Here is an 18,910-nt window from a genome sequence, read left to right on the forward strand (position 1 = left end):
TCCGCGCGTCAAGGCCCCGCAGCACGTGGCGCTGGACCCCAGGAGGCCCAAGAGGGGCCGCGTGGTGCGCGTGCGCCGTGTCGCAGCGGGCTTCCCGCGCCCGGGTCTCGGCGGTCACCTTACGGCTCGAGCATCCGTCTTCGCTCCAGGAAGATCGCCAGGAGGTGAGGCGCACGGGGGAAGTCACCAGCCGGGCCAAAAATCCGGTTACGGGACCTGGCACGTGCCCTGACCCCGGGCGGAGTTCCCCGCTTCCTGAGCCTCGCCTTCCCCGGCATGAGAGGGACGGCCTCGCCCCCGCCCCTTGATCCCACTCTGAAGAAGCGGGTCTGAGGCTGCTCCCTGGACCTCGCGCACTCTCCCGGAGAAGACACGCTTGGAAAGTGCCCCACCGCCGATTGTCGGTAAGGAAAAAACCACATTACCCAGAAGGCTGTGCTCCGCGTGTCTGCGCGGGCGCTGGGCCAATGACTGCCCAAGACAGGGGCATTTCCTGCGGCCCGCGCCGGCGGGGGCGGGACTTCCGGGCCCTTTGAGGCGTACGTCATCCGCCTGCGCCGGTCGGGCAGTGGGGCTTTGAGCGGCAGGCAGGCTACCTTTCGGAGGCCCGAGCGGAGAAGGTGGTGTGGGCCGTAGGTCCCACCTCCGTATCTTTTTACAAGCCTCACACCCGTCCCTCATCCTCCGTAACGGGGTGTCACGTGAGCGCCCGCTGGCGCGCGGCTCGCTATCCCCGCAGCTCTGACGCGACGCCTGGGCCTCGGGCGCATTTCACACTGGGGAAACTCAGGCTCGGAGTGCGACAGTCAGCCGAGGTCACCCTGCTCTGGGCAGCGAAAGGGTGGCAGTCGGCTGAATCCTGCAGGCCCCTCGGCCGCTGCCCCTCCGGGTCCTGCTCTGTGCACAGGGTCCGATGATGGCGGCGGCGTGGATGGACCCGGTGCGGGTGAGTGGACGACGCTCCGAGCCTTGCTTCCGCTCTGTTGCGGAGGGGCTCCCAGGCAGCCTGGAGGGCCAGAATGCCATTCGATTTCCTTTTCTCCCTGTCGTTTGTTTACAGCAAGTGGCGCTGGCTGGTCACTTTGTCCGTAGTCCTGCGTCTGTGGCGGGTCCCTGGCAGGTGTTCAGTCAGTGCACAAAGGATGAAAAGTGCTTACTTCCAAGGGCTTGCGTCACTTAGTCCAGCCCGCTGCCATGACTTGCAGGTGCCTACCCGGTTCTCCCGCCGACCTCCTCTGACCTTGCCTTTTTTCCGGATGCACCGGCCTGACCATGCCAAGTTCTCTTTCATCCCCCTAGCCTTTGTCCTTGCACTGGCCTTTGCCTGGGATGCTGCCCCTGTGACTTTGCAGGGCCTCTCTCTCACATCCTTCTGGCCTCTGCTCAGATGTCGCTCACTGGGAGAGATGTTTCCTAGCAGCTCAGGCTAAAATGGCCCCATCCCTCCTTGCCCATCATCTGGCATTTCTCTGTAGGGAACCTGGCAAAATTAAATAAGTGTTCGTGGTTGAATTTGTCTAGGGTGTTGTAGGAGCAAAGAGAAAACAGTAACAAAACCGTGATAGCTCGCTTTCACTGGTTCTTGCTGTGGGCTGACAGGCAAGCATAACACATCACCTCATTTAATCCTCAGCTCCTCTGAGTTGGGTTGTGTTATTATCTCTGTTTTGCACAAGAACACCTTGAGGCTCAGAGATTTAGTGTCCAAAATCACTGCAGCTCTTAAGTAGCAGAAACAACCAATGTGTTGACCACCACAGCCTGTATTTTTACTCCTTTCTGTACAAAAAGCAGATAGGGATGCCTGGAGGTGACACCTGGAGTCAACTTTGTAAGCCAAGCAGGCTTCCTTACAGGCCTTGGGCATGAGGTGGGGATATGGCATTTTAGCAAGTGGAAGTGTGTGGACAAAAAAAGGTAGATTGGTTGTTTAAGGAGTCCCCAGAGTACCTGTGTGATTTCCATGGTCCCCCTATCCCCATCTGCTGAGACCTACCCTAGGAGGGCCAGACTGTGTGGTCATTTGCTGAATGTTCCATCATACTCTCAGCCATGACAGACACTGTGGCAAAGGCTGGTCTCATGGCCACAGCCTGCGTTGTCCTCAGTAACTTCTGTTTTCTGGGCCTGAAGTATTCTTTCCTCAGGGATATGTGCTGGTGAGACTCAGGTGGAGGGGTTTGAATTCCCTCAGAGTTGCCAAAGGGGGTGGGGGGAAAGACTCGGGTAGGAAGAAGGAACATTGACTCATGGTGGATTCTCCTTAGTAGTCTCTGAGGAACAGAAGGCAGTGGGACCCGATCCAGGCCCTGCCACTTCCCAAGCAGGTGCCACCACCTCAGGTGATCGTCCTGTGAGGTGGGCGATGATGAATTCACTCCTCTGCCCACGTCCACAGAATTATGTTCAATGGTGGCTGAAATGAGTGTGGCAGAGAAATTTATCTGAAATGCTTCACATCTTCATTAACTCCTTTGCTAATGGAGGAGTGTCAAGATTATGCCATTAGACTCTAGACCAGAGGGACCTCAGTTCAAATCCTGCTTCTGCTCGTACCACATGTAAACTGTGGGTGAGCTACTAGAGTCCCCTGGACCTCAGGGCCCTGACTGACACAAACGTGATAATGATCCTGACCTCACAGGCTGTGGCCAGTCACCCCAGTGTTTCTTTTACAAAGATTTTTTTCTTTAATTCTTATAACCATTACTGCTGAGTGAGAATTATTGTATTGATCCAGAAATTGAGGCTGAGAGAAATGAAGAGAGGCTCCCAAGTTCACACGGCAGGCAAGTGTTGATTCTAGACTTCAGAGCTGGGGACTTTCATTCACATTAGCAAGACAGAGGTCAGCATGAGTCAGGCATGCAGTGAAGATCAGTGAGTCTTGGCTGCTATTGCTGCAATTATTATTGGTACTGTTTTCATTATCTCTGTTACTCTCTCCCATTTCTGTGGCATCTTAAAGCCCTTACCATTCTGTGCCTCACAGTCCCCACAGGAAGGTCCTGCCCTCACAGCATTCTCCATTGGCTCCCACATAGGAGGCTCTGTCTCTTATGAGTTGCTGCTGTAATTAGGACAAAACAGCATCTCTGCCTCCTTGAGTCCAGCACAGAGCTCAGCCCTCAGGGGGTGTTTGGACACTCTGCCCCCTTGCCATCGAGAGAAATGGGCTCTGATTCCCATCAATAACCCCAAGACCAACACACTGCCTCTGTTTGACTCTTCAGATGCCTGTGACCTTCAATGATGTGGCCGTGACTTTTACCCAGGAGGAGTGGGGGCAGCTGGACCCAGCCCAGAGGACCCTGTACCAGGAGGTGATGCTGGAGACCTGTGGGCTCCTGGTCTCTCTGGGTAAGACCTCCCTAACTCTGCGGTGTGGGATACCTGTCACTTCCTTCACTCTGCTCTTTGGCTCCAGGCCTGGCTGCTTGAGAAGGCGTCTATAGCCTTCCTTTCCTCCTCCCCACTTCAGTCATATTCTGGACTCCTCTTCCTTCCTGCTCTCCCGTGTCTCAAGGAGTGTTAAGTAAGAAACATAGTTTACTTTTTTTTTTTTTTAAGATTTTATTTATTTATTTGACACAGAGAGAGAGATAGCCAGAGAGGGAACACGAGCAGGGAGCCTGATGTGGGCCTCAATCCCAGGACCCTGGGATCATGACCTGAGCCGAAGGCAGACTGAGCCACCCAGGTGCCCCACATAGTTTACTTTTGGTCACAGCCAAAGGAGAAGGGTGTGTTGGGAGGAAATGGGGGTGTCTCACAAAACCTAAAAGCAGGAATTCCAGCTGGGCCCCTTGAGGGACTGATACAGGAACTTAGAAAAACACAATCCCTGGCTTTTGGAGCTTTTGTCCTGGCTTCTTTCTGTGGGTCTGCTTGTGTCTCTGTCTTTTCACAATGATTTTTTTCTACCACAGCTATTTTGCAGCAGGAAGTGGCCGCCCAGTCCTTGCTGTGTGAAGCCCCATGGTCATTGTCTCTACTTCTTTCTGTATGCTGATACTGTTCCTCTTCACTCGTTTAATTCTTCCAGCATGCCATCCTTGGCAAATAAGAAAAATAGGGCCACTGCAGCAAGTCCCTCATAAAGCTTAATCTGTTCGATTTATTTATTTTTTTTTTTTAAAGATTTTATATATTTATTTGACAGAGAGAGACACAGCGAGAGAGGGAACACAAGCAGGGGGAGTGGGAGAGGGAGAAGCAGACTCCCCACTGAGCAGGGAGCCCGATGCAGGGCTCAGTCCCAGGACCCTGGGATCATGACCTGAGCCGAAGGCAGACGCTTAACGACTGAGCCACCCAGGCGCCCCAATCTGTTCAATTTAAAAGACACATCTTCATTGTGAAAAACTCTCCTCTGCATTTTTTGGTGGTTTCTTTTGTGAAATGTTGGCCAGAATAGATGATATTTTGTATTTATGCATGTGTCTCTATTTGACCAAATTACTGAGTGCAGTTCCCAGCTTTTTGTTCTTAGTGGTTCATGAAATGGTGTCTAGCATCACCAAGTCTGCCTCTTCCCTTGACCCCTGTTTCTTGAGGATTGAATCCTCCTGCGCACATCCCCCTCCCCCTCTCACTGCTTTAGCCTTCTTGGACTCAGGTTGCTGGCCCCATGCAAGAGTGTTTGCTATTTCCTTTTTACTGTAATGCTTAGGAGACCAGGATCTTTTGTTTCTCCATATAAACTTGAGAATCAGTTTGTTGGTATCCACAAAATGACTTGCTGGGATTTTGACTGGTATTGCATTGAATCTACAGATCAAATAGGGAAGAACTGACATCTTGACAATATTGAGCCTTCCTATCCATGAACATGAAATATCGTTCCATTTATTTTGTTTTTTTGATTTTGTTTATTGAAGTTGTGTAGCTTCCCTCATACAGATCCTATATATATTTTGTTAGATTTATACCTAAGTATTTCATTTGGGGAGTACTAATGTAAATGGTAATGTGTTTTTAATTTTAAATTCTACTTGTTAAGTTCTGGTATATACAAAGGCATTTTGTACATTAAGCTTGTATCCTGCAATCTTGCTATAATTGCTTATTAGTTCCAGAGGTCTTTTGTTGATTCTGTTGGATTTTCCACATAGGTGACCATGTCATCCACAGATAAAGAATTTTATTTCTTCCTTCTTAGTCTGTATACCTTTTTCTTGCCATATTACATTAGCTGGTGCTTTCAGTATAATGTTGAAAAATGGTTAGCGAGGACATCCTGCCTTGTTCCTGATCTTAGTGGGAAAGCTCTAAGTTTCTCACCTTAAAGTAGGTTGTTAGCTGTAGGTATTTTTGTAGATGTTCTTTATCAAGCTGAGGAAATTTCCCTCTATTCCCATTTTGCTAAGAGTTCTTTTTCTTTTTTTTAATGAATGGATGTTGGATTTTATCAATGTTTTTCTGCAGCTATCAGTGTAAATGTGTGATTTTTCTTTAGCCTGTTGATGTGATGGATTATATTAATTGATTTTTAAATTTTTATCCAGGTTTGTATATCTGGGATAAATCCCACTTGGTTGTGGTATGTAATCTTTTTATACATTGTTGGGTTTGATTAGTTAATATTTTGTGGGGGATTTTTTTACATCTATATTCATGAGAGATACTGTGTATACTTTTCTGTAATGTGTTTGGTTTTGATATTAGAGTTATAGATTTCCTAACTCAAACTTACAGATTGAGTTAGGAAATACCCCTCTGTTTCTGTCTCTGGAAGAGAATGAAGGGACTTGGTATAATTTCTTCAGTGTTTGGTAGAAGTCACCAGTTAACCCATCTGGGCCTGGTGCTTTATTTTTTTTGGAAGGTTATTAACTATTGATTCGATTTCCTTAATAGATATAGGCCTATTCAGATTTCTGTTTCTTCTTGTGTGAGTTTTAGCAGATTGTGTCTTTCAAGTAATTGGTTCCTTCATCTCAGTTATCAAATTTGTGAAGATAAAATTGTTAATAGTATTCTGTTAATATTCTTGTAATGTCCATGGGATCTGTAGTGATGTCCTCTGTTCTATTTCTGATATTAGTAATTTGTGTCATTTCTCATTTCTTCTTAGCTTGGCTAGAAGCTTATCAATTTTATTGATCATTTTAGAGAACCAGATTTTGGTTTTGTTGATTTTCTCTATATTCTGTTTTCAATTTCATTGATTCCTGCTCTAATTCTTATTTCTTTTGTAGTGTTTATTTTGCATTTAATTTCTTCTTCTTCTAGTTGCCTAAGGTGGAAATTTATATAATTAACTTCAGATCTTTCTTTTAAAAAATAAGCATTCTGTGTTATAAATTTCCTGCTAAGCATGCTTTGTTTCATCCTATAAATTTCACTAGGTTGTATTTTTGGTTTTTTAGTTAGTTTGTTGAAAGTTTATTTTTTTATTTTTTTATTTTTTAGTAACCTATACATCCAGCGTGGGGCTCGAACTCGTGACCCCAAGATCAAGAGTCACATGCTCTTCCAACTGAGCTAGCCAGGTGCCCTGTATTTTTGTTTTCATTTAGTTTAAAATATTTTTTACTTTCTTGAGATTGCATCTTAGACCAATGTGTTATTTAAAAGTGTGTTGTTCAGGGGCGCCTGGGTGGCTCAGTTGTTAAGCGTCTGCCTTCGGCTCAGGTCATGATCCCAGGGTCCTGGGATCGAGCCCCACATTGGGCTCCCTGCTCAGCGGGAAGCCTGCTTCTCCCTCTCCCACTCCCCCTGCTTATGTTCCCTTTCTCACTGTGTCTCTCTCTGTCAAATAAATAAATAAAATCTTTAAAAATAAAAATATAAATAAAAGTGTGTTGTTTAATCTTTACCTATTTAGGGATTTTCCAATTATCTTTATGTTATTAATTTCTAGTTAATTACTTTATTGTCTGAGAGCAGACATTTTGTGATTTCTGTTCTTTTTAAAATTTGTTAAAGTGTGTTTTTATGGCCCAGAATATAATCTATCATGGTAAATGTTCCATGTGAGTTTGAGAACATATATTCTGTTTTTAGATGAAGTAGTCTGTAGATGTCTGTTATATCCAATTAATTGATGGTATTGTTGAGTTCAACTATGTCATTACTAGTTTTCTGCCTGTTGGATCTGTACATTTCTGATAGAGGGGTAGTGTGGTTTCCAGCTTTGATAGTGGATTCATCTATTTCTTCTTGTCATTCTGTCAGTTTTTGCCTCATATACTTTGACATTGTGTTGCCAGACACATATAGATTAAGGATTTTTATGTCTTCTTTGCAAATTAACCCGTTTATCATTACATAATGCCTTCTTTATCCCTGGTAACTTTCCTTGAAGTTTCCTCTGTCTGAAATAACATAGGTATGCTTGCTTTCTTTTGATTAGTATTAACATATTTTATTAACATATTAGTGTATTTTTCTCCATTCATTTATTTTCAACATGTATGTGTCTTATTTATATATTTACAGTGGGTTTCTTATAGACAACCTATAGTTGGGTTTGTTTTTGTTTTTGTTTTTAAGATTTATTTATTTATTTTATTTATTTATTTATTTTTTTTTAAGATTTTATTTATTTATTTGACAGAGCACACAGGCAGGCAGAGCATCAGGCAGAGGGAGAGGGAGAAGCAGACTCCCTGCTGAGCAGGGAGCCTGATGCAGGACTCGATCCCAGGACTCTGGGATCATGACCTGAGCCAAAGGCAGATGCTTAACCGACTGAGCCACCCAGGCGCCCCTATTTATTTATTTTAGAGAGAGGGAAAGCATGAGTGGGAGGGGCAGAGGGAGAGAAAATTTCAAGCAGACTCTGCACTGAGCATGTGGAACCCGACACGGGGCTCAATCTCACTACCTGAGCTGAAACCAAGAGTCAGACGCTTAACTGACTGCCACCCAGGCACCCCGGGTCTTGTTTTTTGATCCACTCTGACAACCTCTGTCTTATAATTGGAGTATTTAGAAAAACATTGATGTTCCAAGTGATGTTGATATAGTGGGATTAATATTTACCATGTTTGTCACTGTTTCCTATTTGTTGTCCTATTCCTGTTTTTGTCTTCCAGTCTTTCTGCCTGGAATAAACCTTTCTCTTTACTCAGAGTAGCGAGCCTTCCTCAGACTATCGATACTCAGGGATGCCATTTGTGAAATGATGGAAGCCAGGGTTTTTTAACCTACCAGGTGGGGTGCCATCACCTGGGGAGTGTTTAAAATCTGATGCCTAGGCTTCACCCCAGAGATTTTATGTAAATTAGTCTGTGGTGGCATTCAGGCTCACCAGGTATGGCTGATGCACAGGGAGGTAGAGGCCCCTGACTGGATTAATTAGAAAGCACATTCAGGAGATAGGTCTGAACAGTGTTGGGATTCTACATGATGGAGATCAAAGGGAATTGGTGCTGTCTCTGGAGCCAACCCTAATGTCTGCAGTCTTTGGGGCCCAATAATGATGTTTTATGCATTGGTTTCAAGGTCATATCATTTTGTTTGCATGGATGGGAGCAGCTTCATTCTGAGGCCCTCTCCAAATTCTGAAGTCCCAGTCTAGATTGAGAGGTTTCTTTCTTCTCACCACAATTTCCACCTCCTTTTCCTTTCTCCTTGAACAGGCTGTCCTTTGCCCAAACCAGAGCTGTTCTACCCATTGGATCACAGCCCAGAGTTACAGACATTGAAGAGAGGCCTCTCCCCTGACTCCTGCCCAGGTAGGTGCCAACAGCTGGCTGGGTCAGGGTCATGGCAGCTTGCAGACAGCACAGCGATTACTGCCACTGGAATTTGTGGAAGTTTTATTACTGTGGCCTCTCTAGAGGCTTAGGATCCATGGAGCCTTTTAACCTGTGGTCCTTCTGCCCACCCCCTCCAGCCCTATCACAATCTCCAGTGCTCCTGTGGAGGTGTGGGACCTATTAGATAATAAGTTCAGGCTCTCAGTTCCAGCTGCTTGGGCTTAAAAACTAGCTGGGACTCACAGCAGCCTTGTGGCCCTGGGGAAGGTGCATATCTCACTGTGCTTTTATATATAAGTTCAGCCAATGTAAATCTAACTGCTCTAACAGGCATATTCCAGAATCTTGGTGGCTCAGCATATGAAAAGTACTTTTCTCACCCAAGGACCATGTGGGTCAGTGTGGAGCTGTGTACCATGCAGTTATTTGGGGACCCAGGTAACTCCTATCATCAACATGAGACTTGCACGTGGTCCTGGCATCTTCCAGCTGGCAGAGGGGAAACGGGAGAAGAAAGGAAGGTGTAATACCCACTTCCACATACACTATTTCTCCTCACATTCCACTAACAAGACATCTGGCCACACTTAGGCACCTGGGGCTGGGAAATGAGGCTGAGCTGTGTGTCCAAGGAGAGGAACAAATGGTTCAGTGAATGTAGTCTGCAACACTCCGTCTGTTCGCAGGTCATTGGGTTGTTTGAGGATGTACCAGCTTGTGCATGAAACTGGCTCACACTGGCCCTGACCCATAGTGAGGGAATGGCTCAGCAAAAGTAAGCTGTTCGTGATATTCAGATCATCATATTAGTCCTAATGAATAATGATAGTATCTCCCATTTCCTTCTGCACTGCGAGGAAACGAGCTATCCTCTGCATCCCACCCTTCCTCACCTTCTCCATCCACCCAGTCTCCGGGTGCCAGTCAGACGCTCAGAAGCACTCCCTTGCTCCATGTCTTCACACCCCTCCTGTTTGCTTAACCTTCAAGGTAACATTTTGCCTTCTGTTCCCCAAATCTGGGTTGCTGAGGCCCTGGGGATGTCAGGTGTGGTGACCAGTGCCTTGTCATATTTGATACATACCATGGTGCCCCCTTATCTGTGGTTTTGCTTTCCGTGGTTCTAGTTACCCGTGCTCTCCCCTCTGGTGGTCCCTTGGGCTTTCATCCCAAGTGTGTGTCTGTTCGGCCCCTCGGAGTGTGTTCCAGATCTTCACCCTTGCCACTAGTCTCACATCTGTGGAAAAGTGGAAAAGACACTTCGCACTCAACATGCCTAAGAGGGAGCTCATGGTTTTGCCTGCTCCTGCCCCCTCCCATGCGTGTTAGAAGGCCAGATGCAACTTCAGATAACTCCTCAGCACCTCCATCTCTACTGACCCCTACATTCAGACATCCTGTCCGTTTCCCATGAACGTCTTCATCACCTCCCCTCCTCCCTGAGACCCATCCCTGCACTCCTAAGTCCAGGTTTTCAACTTTTGCCTGGGTGATAGCTGGTCTCCCCACATCTCCTATGTGCCTCTGAGCTGCCCTGTCTCCCATACTGGCTCCCCCAGCCACTGAGAGCTTGTTCTAGACCTTCACCACATCCCCCAGCCACGGCTGTCTTAGCATATTTTCATGTCGAAAATCGTCTGTGTGCTTGTGTTGCTTGATCACCAACTGTTACAGATTGATCTGAATCTCTCATATGTGTGGCCTCCCTTCTCACCTCCCCCCAGAGGAAGCCTTGTCCCCTTGTCCCCATGGCAAATTCTCACGCTAGAGGCCAGATCACACCTTTTCAGGGAACTGGCTTCTTGCTTCACTGCTTTTCTGCCTTTTCTGTAACTTTACCCATTCTCTGTTCAACATAAAAATATGCTTGGTTGCATCATACTAGGGGAAAGTAAATGAAAAAGTCATGGCTCTCCAGTGTCTTCACACTGGTATCAACTGCTTTCCCTGTATAACCTTTTCTATAACGTTTTCTAGGAAAAGTTGTCTCATTGTTTTTTGGGTTTTTTTTTAAGATTTTATTTGTTTCTTTGAGAGAGAGCATGAGCAGGGGGAAAGGGAGAAGCAGACTCCCCACTGAGCAGGGAGCCCAGTGCAGGGCCCAGTCCCGGGACTCCAGGATCATGACCCGAGCCGAAGGCAGACGCTTAACCAACCGAGCCACCCACACGCCCCAAGTTGTCTCATTCTTGCAAGAGATGTCTATCTTGTGTTCCATTTTTCCATTTCCTATTATTTTCTTGCACTTTTTTTATTTTAATTTTAATTAATTTATTTTTAAAAAAGATTTTATTTGTCAGAGAGAGCACAAGCAGGGGCAACAGCAGGCAGAGGGCAAAGCAGGCTCCCAGCTGAGCCAGGAGCCCGATGCGGAACTCAATCCCAGGACCCTGAGATCATGACCTGAGTCAAAGGCAGAGCTTAACTGACTGAGCCACCCAGGTGTCCCTTCTTGCACTGTCTGAATGAGTTGTAACTCATATGCTCTGTTGTGCAAAATCTTAAGAGGTCAGCTTGATGAATCTTTGTGTACGTAAAAGCCCATATAACCACCACCTGTGTTAATATTTGATATATACCATGGTGCCCCCTTATCTGTGGTTTTGCTTTCCGTGGTTTTAGTTACCCGTGGTCAGTTACGGTCCAGAAGCAGATGATTGTCCTTCTGATGTATCATTAGAAGGTCACCAGTAGCTTAATACTATGTCACATGCCTCTGTCATTCTCCTCACTTCATCTCATCGTGTAGGCATTTCATCATCTCACAGCATCACAAGAAGGGTGAGTGCTGTATAATAAAATACTTTGAGAGAGAGACCACGTTTGTGTAACTTTTATTACAGTGTTTGTTATAATTGTTCTATTTTATTATTAGTTACTTCTGTTAATCTCTTATGTACCAGATTTATAAATTAAACTTTACTATAGGTTTGTATATATAAAAAACAGAGTATATATAGGGTTGGTACTAGCCACGATTCCAGGGACCCACTGGGGGTCTTGGAACAAATCCCTCACAGATAAAGGGGACTACTGTACAACATTTCCAGCACCTCATCAGGGTCTCATGCCTTCAGAAGCCCCTTCTGCTAGGTAATCCCTCTTGAGACCATCAGCATGAATTTGTTTTGACTGTGGAACCCTACCATATGCTGGGTCTGTATTTGTCTCCTTTTGACCATCGTTATGTCTGTGAGATTCTTTTCATGTGGTTGCATATAGTTGGAGTTCGTTCACTCTCAATCTAGCGTAATATCTCATTGTATGAAAAACTGCCATTCATTTATCCATTCCCCTCTTGGCAGGCATTCCTGTTGTTTTCAACTTAATGCTGCTGAGAATATTCTTGTTATGTGTTGTCGTGCAGATAAGCACTGGTTTCTGTTAGAAATAGATTCTGGTATGTTTCCAGGTCAGGTTGGCTTTATTGGAAAAATGCCAAGCAGTTCTGAAGAAGGCTGCTCCCTTTCACATTCCCACCATTCACATGTGGAAGTGGTAACATCATTCTCTCTGTGCTTTGAGGCCCTGTGAGGGGGTTCCTCTGTACCACAGCACTGGAAATGTTCCTTATATGGTCACTGCTTTGCTCCTAATTTTCAAATATAGCAGTAACCATAGTGATAATGGGTGATGGCCCCCAATTTCCCAAACGATCCTCCAGTGGCTGGCACTGTGCTGACCACTTTATAGGCATTTTCTCATTTAACCTTCAGGACAGTCGGTGAGGCAGAAACTCAGAGTCTCTCAGTTTTTCAGACGAGGAAATTGAGATGGGAACAGCTAAGTAATTTGTCCAGTATCAACTCACTTGGTATGGGCAGAATTTGTGCCGAGTGTTCTGGCTCCAGAGCCAACTCTCTTAACCTCCAGCTATGTGAATTCATAATGCAGCAGACTTTTCAGGTTGTATCGTGAGCATCCGATCCTCTTGGAGTCTCTGCCCCTAATCTCCCAGGACCTTCCTTGTCTTCTTATTCTGGTGACTTTAATGTTGGCTCATCAGGCATCTCGTGGACCATTCTTTTTATTCTTCAATACTCTTTTTTTTTTTTTTTAAAGATTTTATTTATTTATTTGACAGAGACAGAGAGAGGGAACACAGGCAGGGGGAGTGGGAGAGGGAGAAGCAGGCCTCCCACGGAGCAGGGAGCCCGATGCGGGACTCGATCCCAGGACCCTGGGACCATGACCTGAGCCGAAGGCAGATGCTTAACGACTGAGCCACCCAGGCGCCCCTTATTCTTCAATACTCTTCAAGGTTAATCCACACATTCTGACAGTGCCAATTTATATGCTTCCTGATTAGGTCCCAGATGTATATTATATGAGTAACCCATAATAAAAAATTAGAGCTGATGTGTAGTTACGTTTTGCTCAGTGTCTGGCCTCATACCGAACACGGTTCACATAGTAAATGTCGTAAATGCAGGATTTCACTTCATTCTCAGAGTCCTACAGGACAGTCTCTGTTTCTAGCTTTATTTTTTAGAAGACAAAATGAGGACTTACGAAATTTGAGTGCCTTGCCAGGTGCCACGGAGCTGATACTAAGTTCTTGTGGGACTTGGGCCTAGGGTTTCTGTGGTCAGAGATCATGATCTTAACCATAATACTGCTGTGACCTCTAACTTTTGTTTAGTGGACCTCAGGTACAGATTTCGATTAATCATAAACCTTGGTTTATGACACACTGTCATCACTGATTCACGAATGACCTTGCTTAATTGATCTGTTAACTAAGTTACTTGCTCATTCATTTCTTTTTTGAAAATAATACACTTAACATCACTGACTTCAAGAATGAGAACATTACTCATACCAACTGCCTAGTCAGTCTGGACTGCTGTAACAAGAATGCCACAGGCTGGAGGATTAAACAAGAAACGTTGATTTCCCACAGTTCTGGAGGCCAGAAGTGTAGGATCCAGGGGCTGGCAGATCTGGTGTCTGGTGAGGGCCCTCTTCCTGGTTTGCAGATAGGAGTCTCCTCTTCTATCCTCACATGGCACTGAGAAGACGCAAACGCTCTTATGTTTCTTCTTGTGTGGACACCCATCCCATGTCAGGGGCTTGCACTCTTACCGGCCCCATCGTCTGGTGCGCTGAAGGTTCCCTGAATCTTGAAAGACTCTACCTTTGTTCATTCCATCAACTAAGGCTGAAATGGCTTTCCTGTTTTCTCTATATGGCAGTTTCTCGCATTTCCTGCCTAGGAACCCTCCCCGACCTCTTTCCAGCTGCTGTGGAGGCTGTGTCAGGTGCCCCTTCGCTGGCCTGTTATAGCACCTGGAGGCATTCTAGCTTTGAGCAAACCCAGCAATGCAGTGTCACTACTCTGTGTACTTGTCCCTAGTTGCCAGACACTCTGTCCCCCAACTGTTCTCTCCCTCTGGGTTTCCCCTCAAAGGTTTCAAGAATTCAGGGTCCAAAAAGAAATTGCAAAATGGATTTCAGAGATTTGAAAACATGGCAGGCACAGAGCCACTGTTTTCGTCTTCTTATTCCCACTGAAATGGCGATTTTGTTTTTCTGTGTTGCCATTTCTAATAAGCCCTTCTGTATATTGTATTCCCTTCAGGTGACAGTACAAAACCCGGGACCACAGAGCTTTCCCTTTCTCACCTTGCCTTATCTGAGGAAGTCTCACCACAGGAACAACTGACTCAGCAAGCTATGGGGGACTCCCAGCTGGGGCAAGGCAAGAATCAGGATAGGCCATCAGAAATGCTGGAAAGCCAGTTGAAACCAGGGATAGACCCCCAAACGGAGAAGCTCCCTGGGAACATGAAGCCTGAACATGATGGTTTAGGGACAGGTGATGGTGTACACTCAAGGACTGTACAGGAGCTGATTCCTCCAGGACATGTTCTCCACGAATATGACTCACAGGGGCTACTGAAAGATCCCTTGATTCATAAAGGGAAACATCCCTATCAGTGTGAGGAATGCGGGAAAGTGTTTACCAAGAATTGCTTTCTTGTGCGACATGAGCAGATTCACACTGGAGCGAAGCCCTATGAATGCACCGAGTGTGGGAAAACTTTTAGCAAGAGCACACACCTCCTCCAGCACCGCATGATCCACACGGGGGAGAGGCCCTACGAATGCACGGAGTGTGGGAAGGCCTTCAACCGCAGGTCACACCTCACAAGGCACCAGCGGATTCACACTGGAGAGAAGCCTTATAAGTGCAGTGAATGTGGAAAGGCCTTTACCCACCGCTCCAATTTAGTCTTGCATAACAGAAGCCACACTGGAGAAAAACCCTTTGTGTGCAAAGAATGTGGGAAAGCCTTCCGTGATAAGACTGGTTTCCTTCGACACTACATCATCCACACGGGAGAGAAGCCCTTTGAGTGCATAGAGTGTGGGAAGGCCTTCAACCGCAGGTCCCACCTAACGTGGCACCAGCAGATTCACACTGGAGTGAGACCCTTTGAATGCAGTGAATGTGGGAAAGCCTTTTGCGACAGCACGGACCTCATTCAGCACTACGTCATCCACACAGGAGAGAAGCCATACAAGTGCCTCGAGTGTGGGAAGGCCTTCTACCGCCGGTCACACCTCAAGCAGCACCAGAGGAGTCACACTGGGGAGAAGCCCTATGTGTGCAGCGAGTGTGGACGGGCCTTCACCCACTGCTCTACCTTCATCTTGCACAAAAGGGCCCACACTGGAGAAAAACCCTATGAATGCAAAGAATGTGGGAAAGCCTTTAGCAATCGATCAGACCTTATCCGACACTTCAGCATCCACACTGAGGAGAAGCCCTATGAGTGCACGGAGTGTGGGAAGGCCTTCAACCGCCGGTCATACCTCACAAGGCACCAGCGGATTCACAGTGGAGAGAAGCCCTATGAATGCATGGAGTGTGGCAAAGCCTTTTGCCAGAGGGCAAACCTCATTCGACATGCCATTATCCACACTGGGGAGAAGCCCTTTGAGTGCAGTGAGTGCGGAAAGGCCTTCACCTACTGCTACACTTACATCTTGCATAAAAGGGCTCACATTGGAGAAAAACCTTTTGAGTGCAAAGAATGTGGGAAAGCCTTTAGCACTAGGAAAGACCTCATTCGACACATCAGCATCCACGCTGGAGAGAAGCCCTATGAGTGCATGGAGTGTGGGAAGGCCTTCAACCGCCGGTCAGGGCTCACGAGGCACCAGCGGATTCACAGTGGAGAGAAGCCCTATGAATGCATGGAGTGTGGGAAATCCTTTTGCTGGAGCACAAGCCTCATCCGACACTCCGTTATCCACACTGGAGAGAAGCCCTATGAGTGCAGTGAGTGTGGAAAAGCCTTCAGTCGCAGCTCATCCCTCACTCAGCATCAGAGGATTCATACTGGGAGAAACCCTGTCAGTGTAACGGAAGTGGAAAGACCCTTCACAAATGGGCAGCCATCAGTCACCCTCTAAGAGCTCCTATTGGGGAAAGACTTCTTGAATGTAACCACTGAGGAAACATCTTACTCAGAATCTGATCATGCATGCCAAAGAGAAACCCCTCAGTTTCCTTCCCTATGAGAAACCCTTTTTTTGTAGGATATCATTTGTCATCTGAGGAGTCACACTGGAAATGTACCCAGTCTAGAGCCTTATTCTGCATCTGTGAATTCATCCAGGAGTGTGATCCAATCATTCTTATGAACTTAGCATAACCATCAGCCACATCTTTCTCCTCAGTTTACACTGAAAAATTATCTCAGGGATATTTAAACAAAGGAAGAGGAGACATAAAAGAGAAATTCAAGCATGGTTTCTTTCAGACTTCAGTGACAAGCCTGTGGTAGTTTGTTCCTTATCTTATTTGGGGAAGGGGGGATGTTTCAGAGATGAGAGAGCCTTGTCCCCTTTATCTTGTGTATACTTCCACTGCTCTCCATTGTCAGGACAGTTGGACATTTAGGGTGTGTCTGAAAACATTTATTGAAAGCCTTTGTTCTACAGCTTTGTCTCTACCCTTGAGTAGCATAAGTCTTAGTGAGAAATATGAAGGCTTGAGTTATGAAATACTGTTAAATTTCAGGAGGTAAAGATGTACGTATAAATAGGCCCACTGTACCACACTCTGAAGACTTTGATTTAAACAAAAACAAAATGTTTTTTCATGTGTCTTTAACAACCCACTACTTATACTTGCTCTTGATCTACTTGTTTATTGGTTTTTTTGTGTGATGAGGACAGCAGTGTAGCTACATGACCTTCCCAGATGAAGCTGAATTCTTCCCTCTGATTGCGGTTCCTGAGCTTCTCCAGTCCACCTCAGTTGTTTTCTAGGGGTTGAATTAGAGCCAAAACAATCAAATACATAGCTAAATTAGCTTAAGAAAAAATAAACTCAGAAAAGCACAGAGAAGAAATCTCATTTTTAATCTTACAAAAGATCGTGTGAAGATTTGCTATTGAGGAAATTGACTAGAATTTTAACAGATGAAATTGATATGTGCACATGCAGGTATCTGTGAGTTTCACAGTTGTTACCATGGCCTTAGTCCTGGTATAATAAGTAATGAGTAGTACCTTTTATCAGGGTCTTTTGGAATCCCTTCTTTGGTTTTTTTGTTTTCTTTTGTTTTTTGAGCTATGCATGATAGTATTACCTCATACTAAGAATTATGCTGTGAAGAAAGGTGTAAAAATAATCGTGCATTCACGTTAACCCCCCTCAGGGCCTTTTAAATCACCACGTATGTACTTTTGTTATATTGACTCATGGCATTATTATGAAGGGACCTCTTAATCCTTTTCATGTCGTGTAAGAAGTCTTAAGCAAGCTCTCAGTCGTGAATATTTTCTCTTAAAAGTTTCATAGTTTTGGGCGCCTGGGTGGCTCAGTTGGTTAGGCGACTGCCTTCAGCTCAGGTCATGATCCTGGAGTCCCGGGATCGAGTCCTGCATCGGGCTCCCTGCTCGGCAGGGAGTCTGCTTCTCCCTCTGACCCTCCTCCCTCTCATGCTCTCTGTCTCTCATTCTCTCTCTCGCAAATAAATAAAATCTTAAAAAAAAAATTAAAAAAAAAAAAGTTTCATAGTTTTACCTTTTATGTTTAAATCTCATCTGTGTTGAGCTCATTTCTGAATTACCATGTGAGGTTAAGTTGAGTTTCTTTCTTGTGTTTTTGCCTAAGGATGTTCAGTTGGCCGGCACCATTGGTTGAAGACTACACTACAGTATTATGCCTCCATTGAATTATGTTTGCTCCTTAGTCAGAATCAGTTCGGCATGTTTACGTTGGTCTGTTTCTGAGTTCTCCGTATTATCCCATTGATTTGTATGTCCAAACCTGTGCCATACCATACTGTCTTGATTACTGTAGCTTTCAGAAAATCTTAAGATTGGGTACCCTAAATTTTAAAAATTGATTTAGCTTCCCATATTAATTTCTTTGCCTTAGCTTCCTGTATGCACTTTGTTGTGTTTTTCTGTATTTATAAAACATCTTGCTGGGATTTTGATAAACATTATATTAGTCTGTGGCTCATTTTGGTGAGATTTGGCATCTCTTTTATTGACTCTTTCAGTCCATGAATGTGGTATGTCCTTCATTTATTTAGATCCTTTTTTATTTCGTTAGTGTTTTATAATTTTCCATCTGTAGATCCTGATCATATTTTGTTGGATTTTTATCTAGGCCCTTTTTTGGGGGAGTCATCTATCATAGTGAGTTTTTAATGTCAGTTTGCACATGATCATTACTGTTACAAAGAAATACGATTAGTTTTGATATGTTGACCTTGTTTCCTACAACCTTGCAGAATTCACTTTTTCTAGATTTTTTTGTGTGTGTGGATTCCTGAGGATTTTCTTCATAAAAAATAATGTTATCAGCAAATAGCAAACATCTTTTGTCTTCTTCCTAATCTGTATCTCTTTCATTCCCTTTCCTATTTTTATTGTACTAGCTAGAACTTGCAGTGCAATGTTGAATAGAAGTGGTGAAAGAAGACATACTTGCTTTGTTCATAACGTTAAACAGAAAGCATTCAGTGTTGACCATTAAATATGATGATAGCTGTGGGGTTTTTATTTTACTTTTTTTTTTTATTTTTAACTCCAGTGTAGTTAACACCCAACATTATATTAGTTTCAGGTGTACAATATAGTGACTCAGCAGTTCCATATATTACTCATTGCTCATCAAGATAAGTGTACTGTTGGGGCGCCTGGGTGGCTCAGTCAGTTAGGTGACTACCTGC

At 45.0% G+C, this 18,910-nt stretch overlaps 1 protein-coding gene across 1 annotated transcript in view; it reads left to right on the forward strand.

Annotated features, from left to right (window-relative positions):
• The window catches only part of LOC102740883 (uncharacterized), a 36,172-nt gene extending 17,271 nt beyond the window's left edge, over positions 1-18,901 (forward strand). The window contains exons 2-4 of the mRNA XM_081807746.1: positions 3,234-3,360; positions 8,589-8,684; positions 14,290-18,901. Of these exons, the coding sequence (XP_081663872.1) occupies positions 3,234-3,360; positions 8,589-8,684; positions 14,290-16,130 (2,064 nt within the window). The 3' untranslated portion in view covers positions 16,131-18,901. The remainder of the gene's footprint in view (positions 1-3,233; positions 3,361-8,588; positions 8,685-14,289) is intronic.
• Positions 18,902-18,910: the final 9 nt, after the last annotated feature.

This window comes from Leptonychotes weddellii, chromosome 16 (genome assembly GCF_054177405.1).
Source record: "Leptonychotes weddellii isolate Sample4059 chromosome 16, ASM5417740v2, whole genome shotgun sequence".
NCBI lineage: Eukaryota > Metazoa > Chordata > Mammalia > Carnivora > Phocidae > Leptonychotes > Leptonychotes weddellii.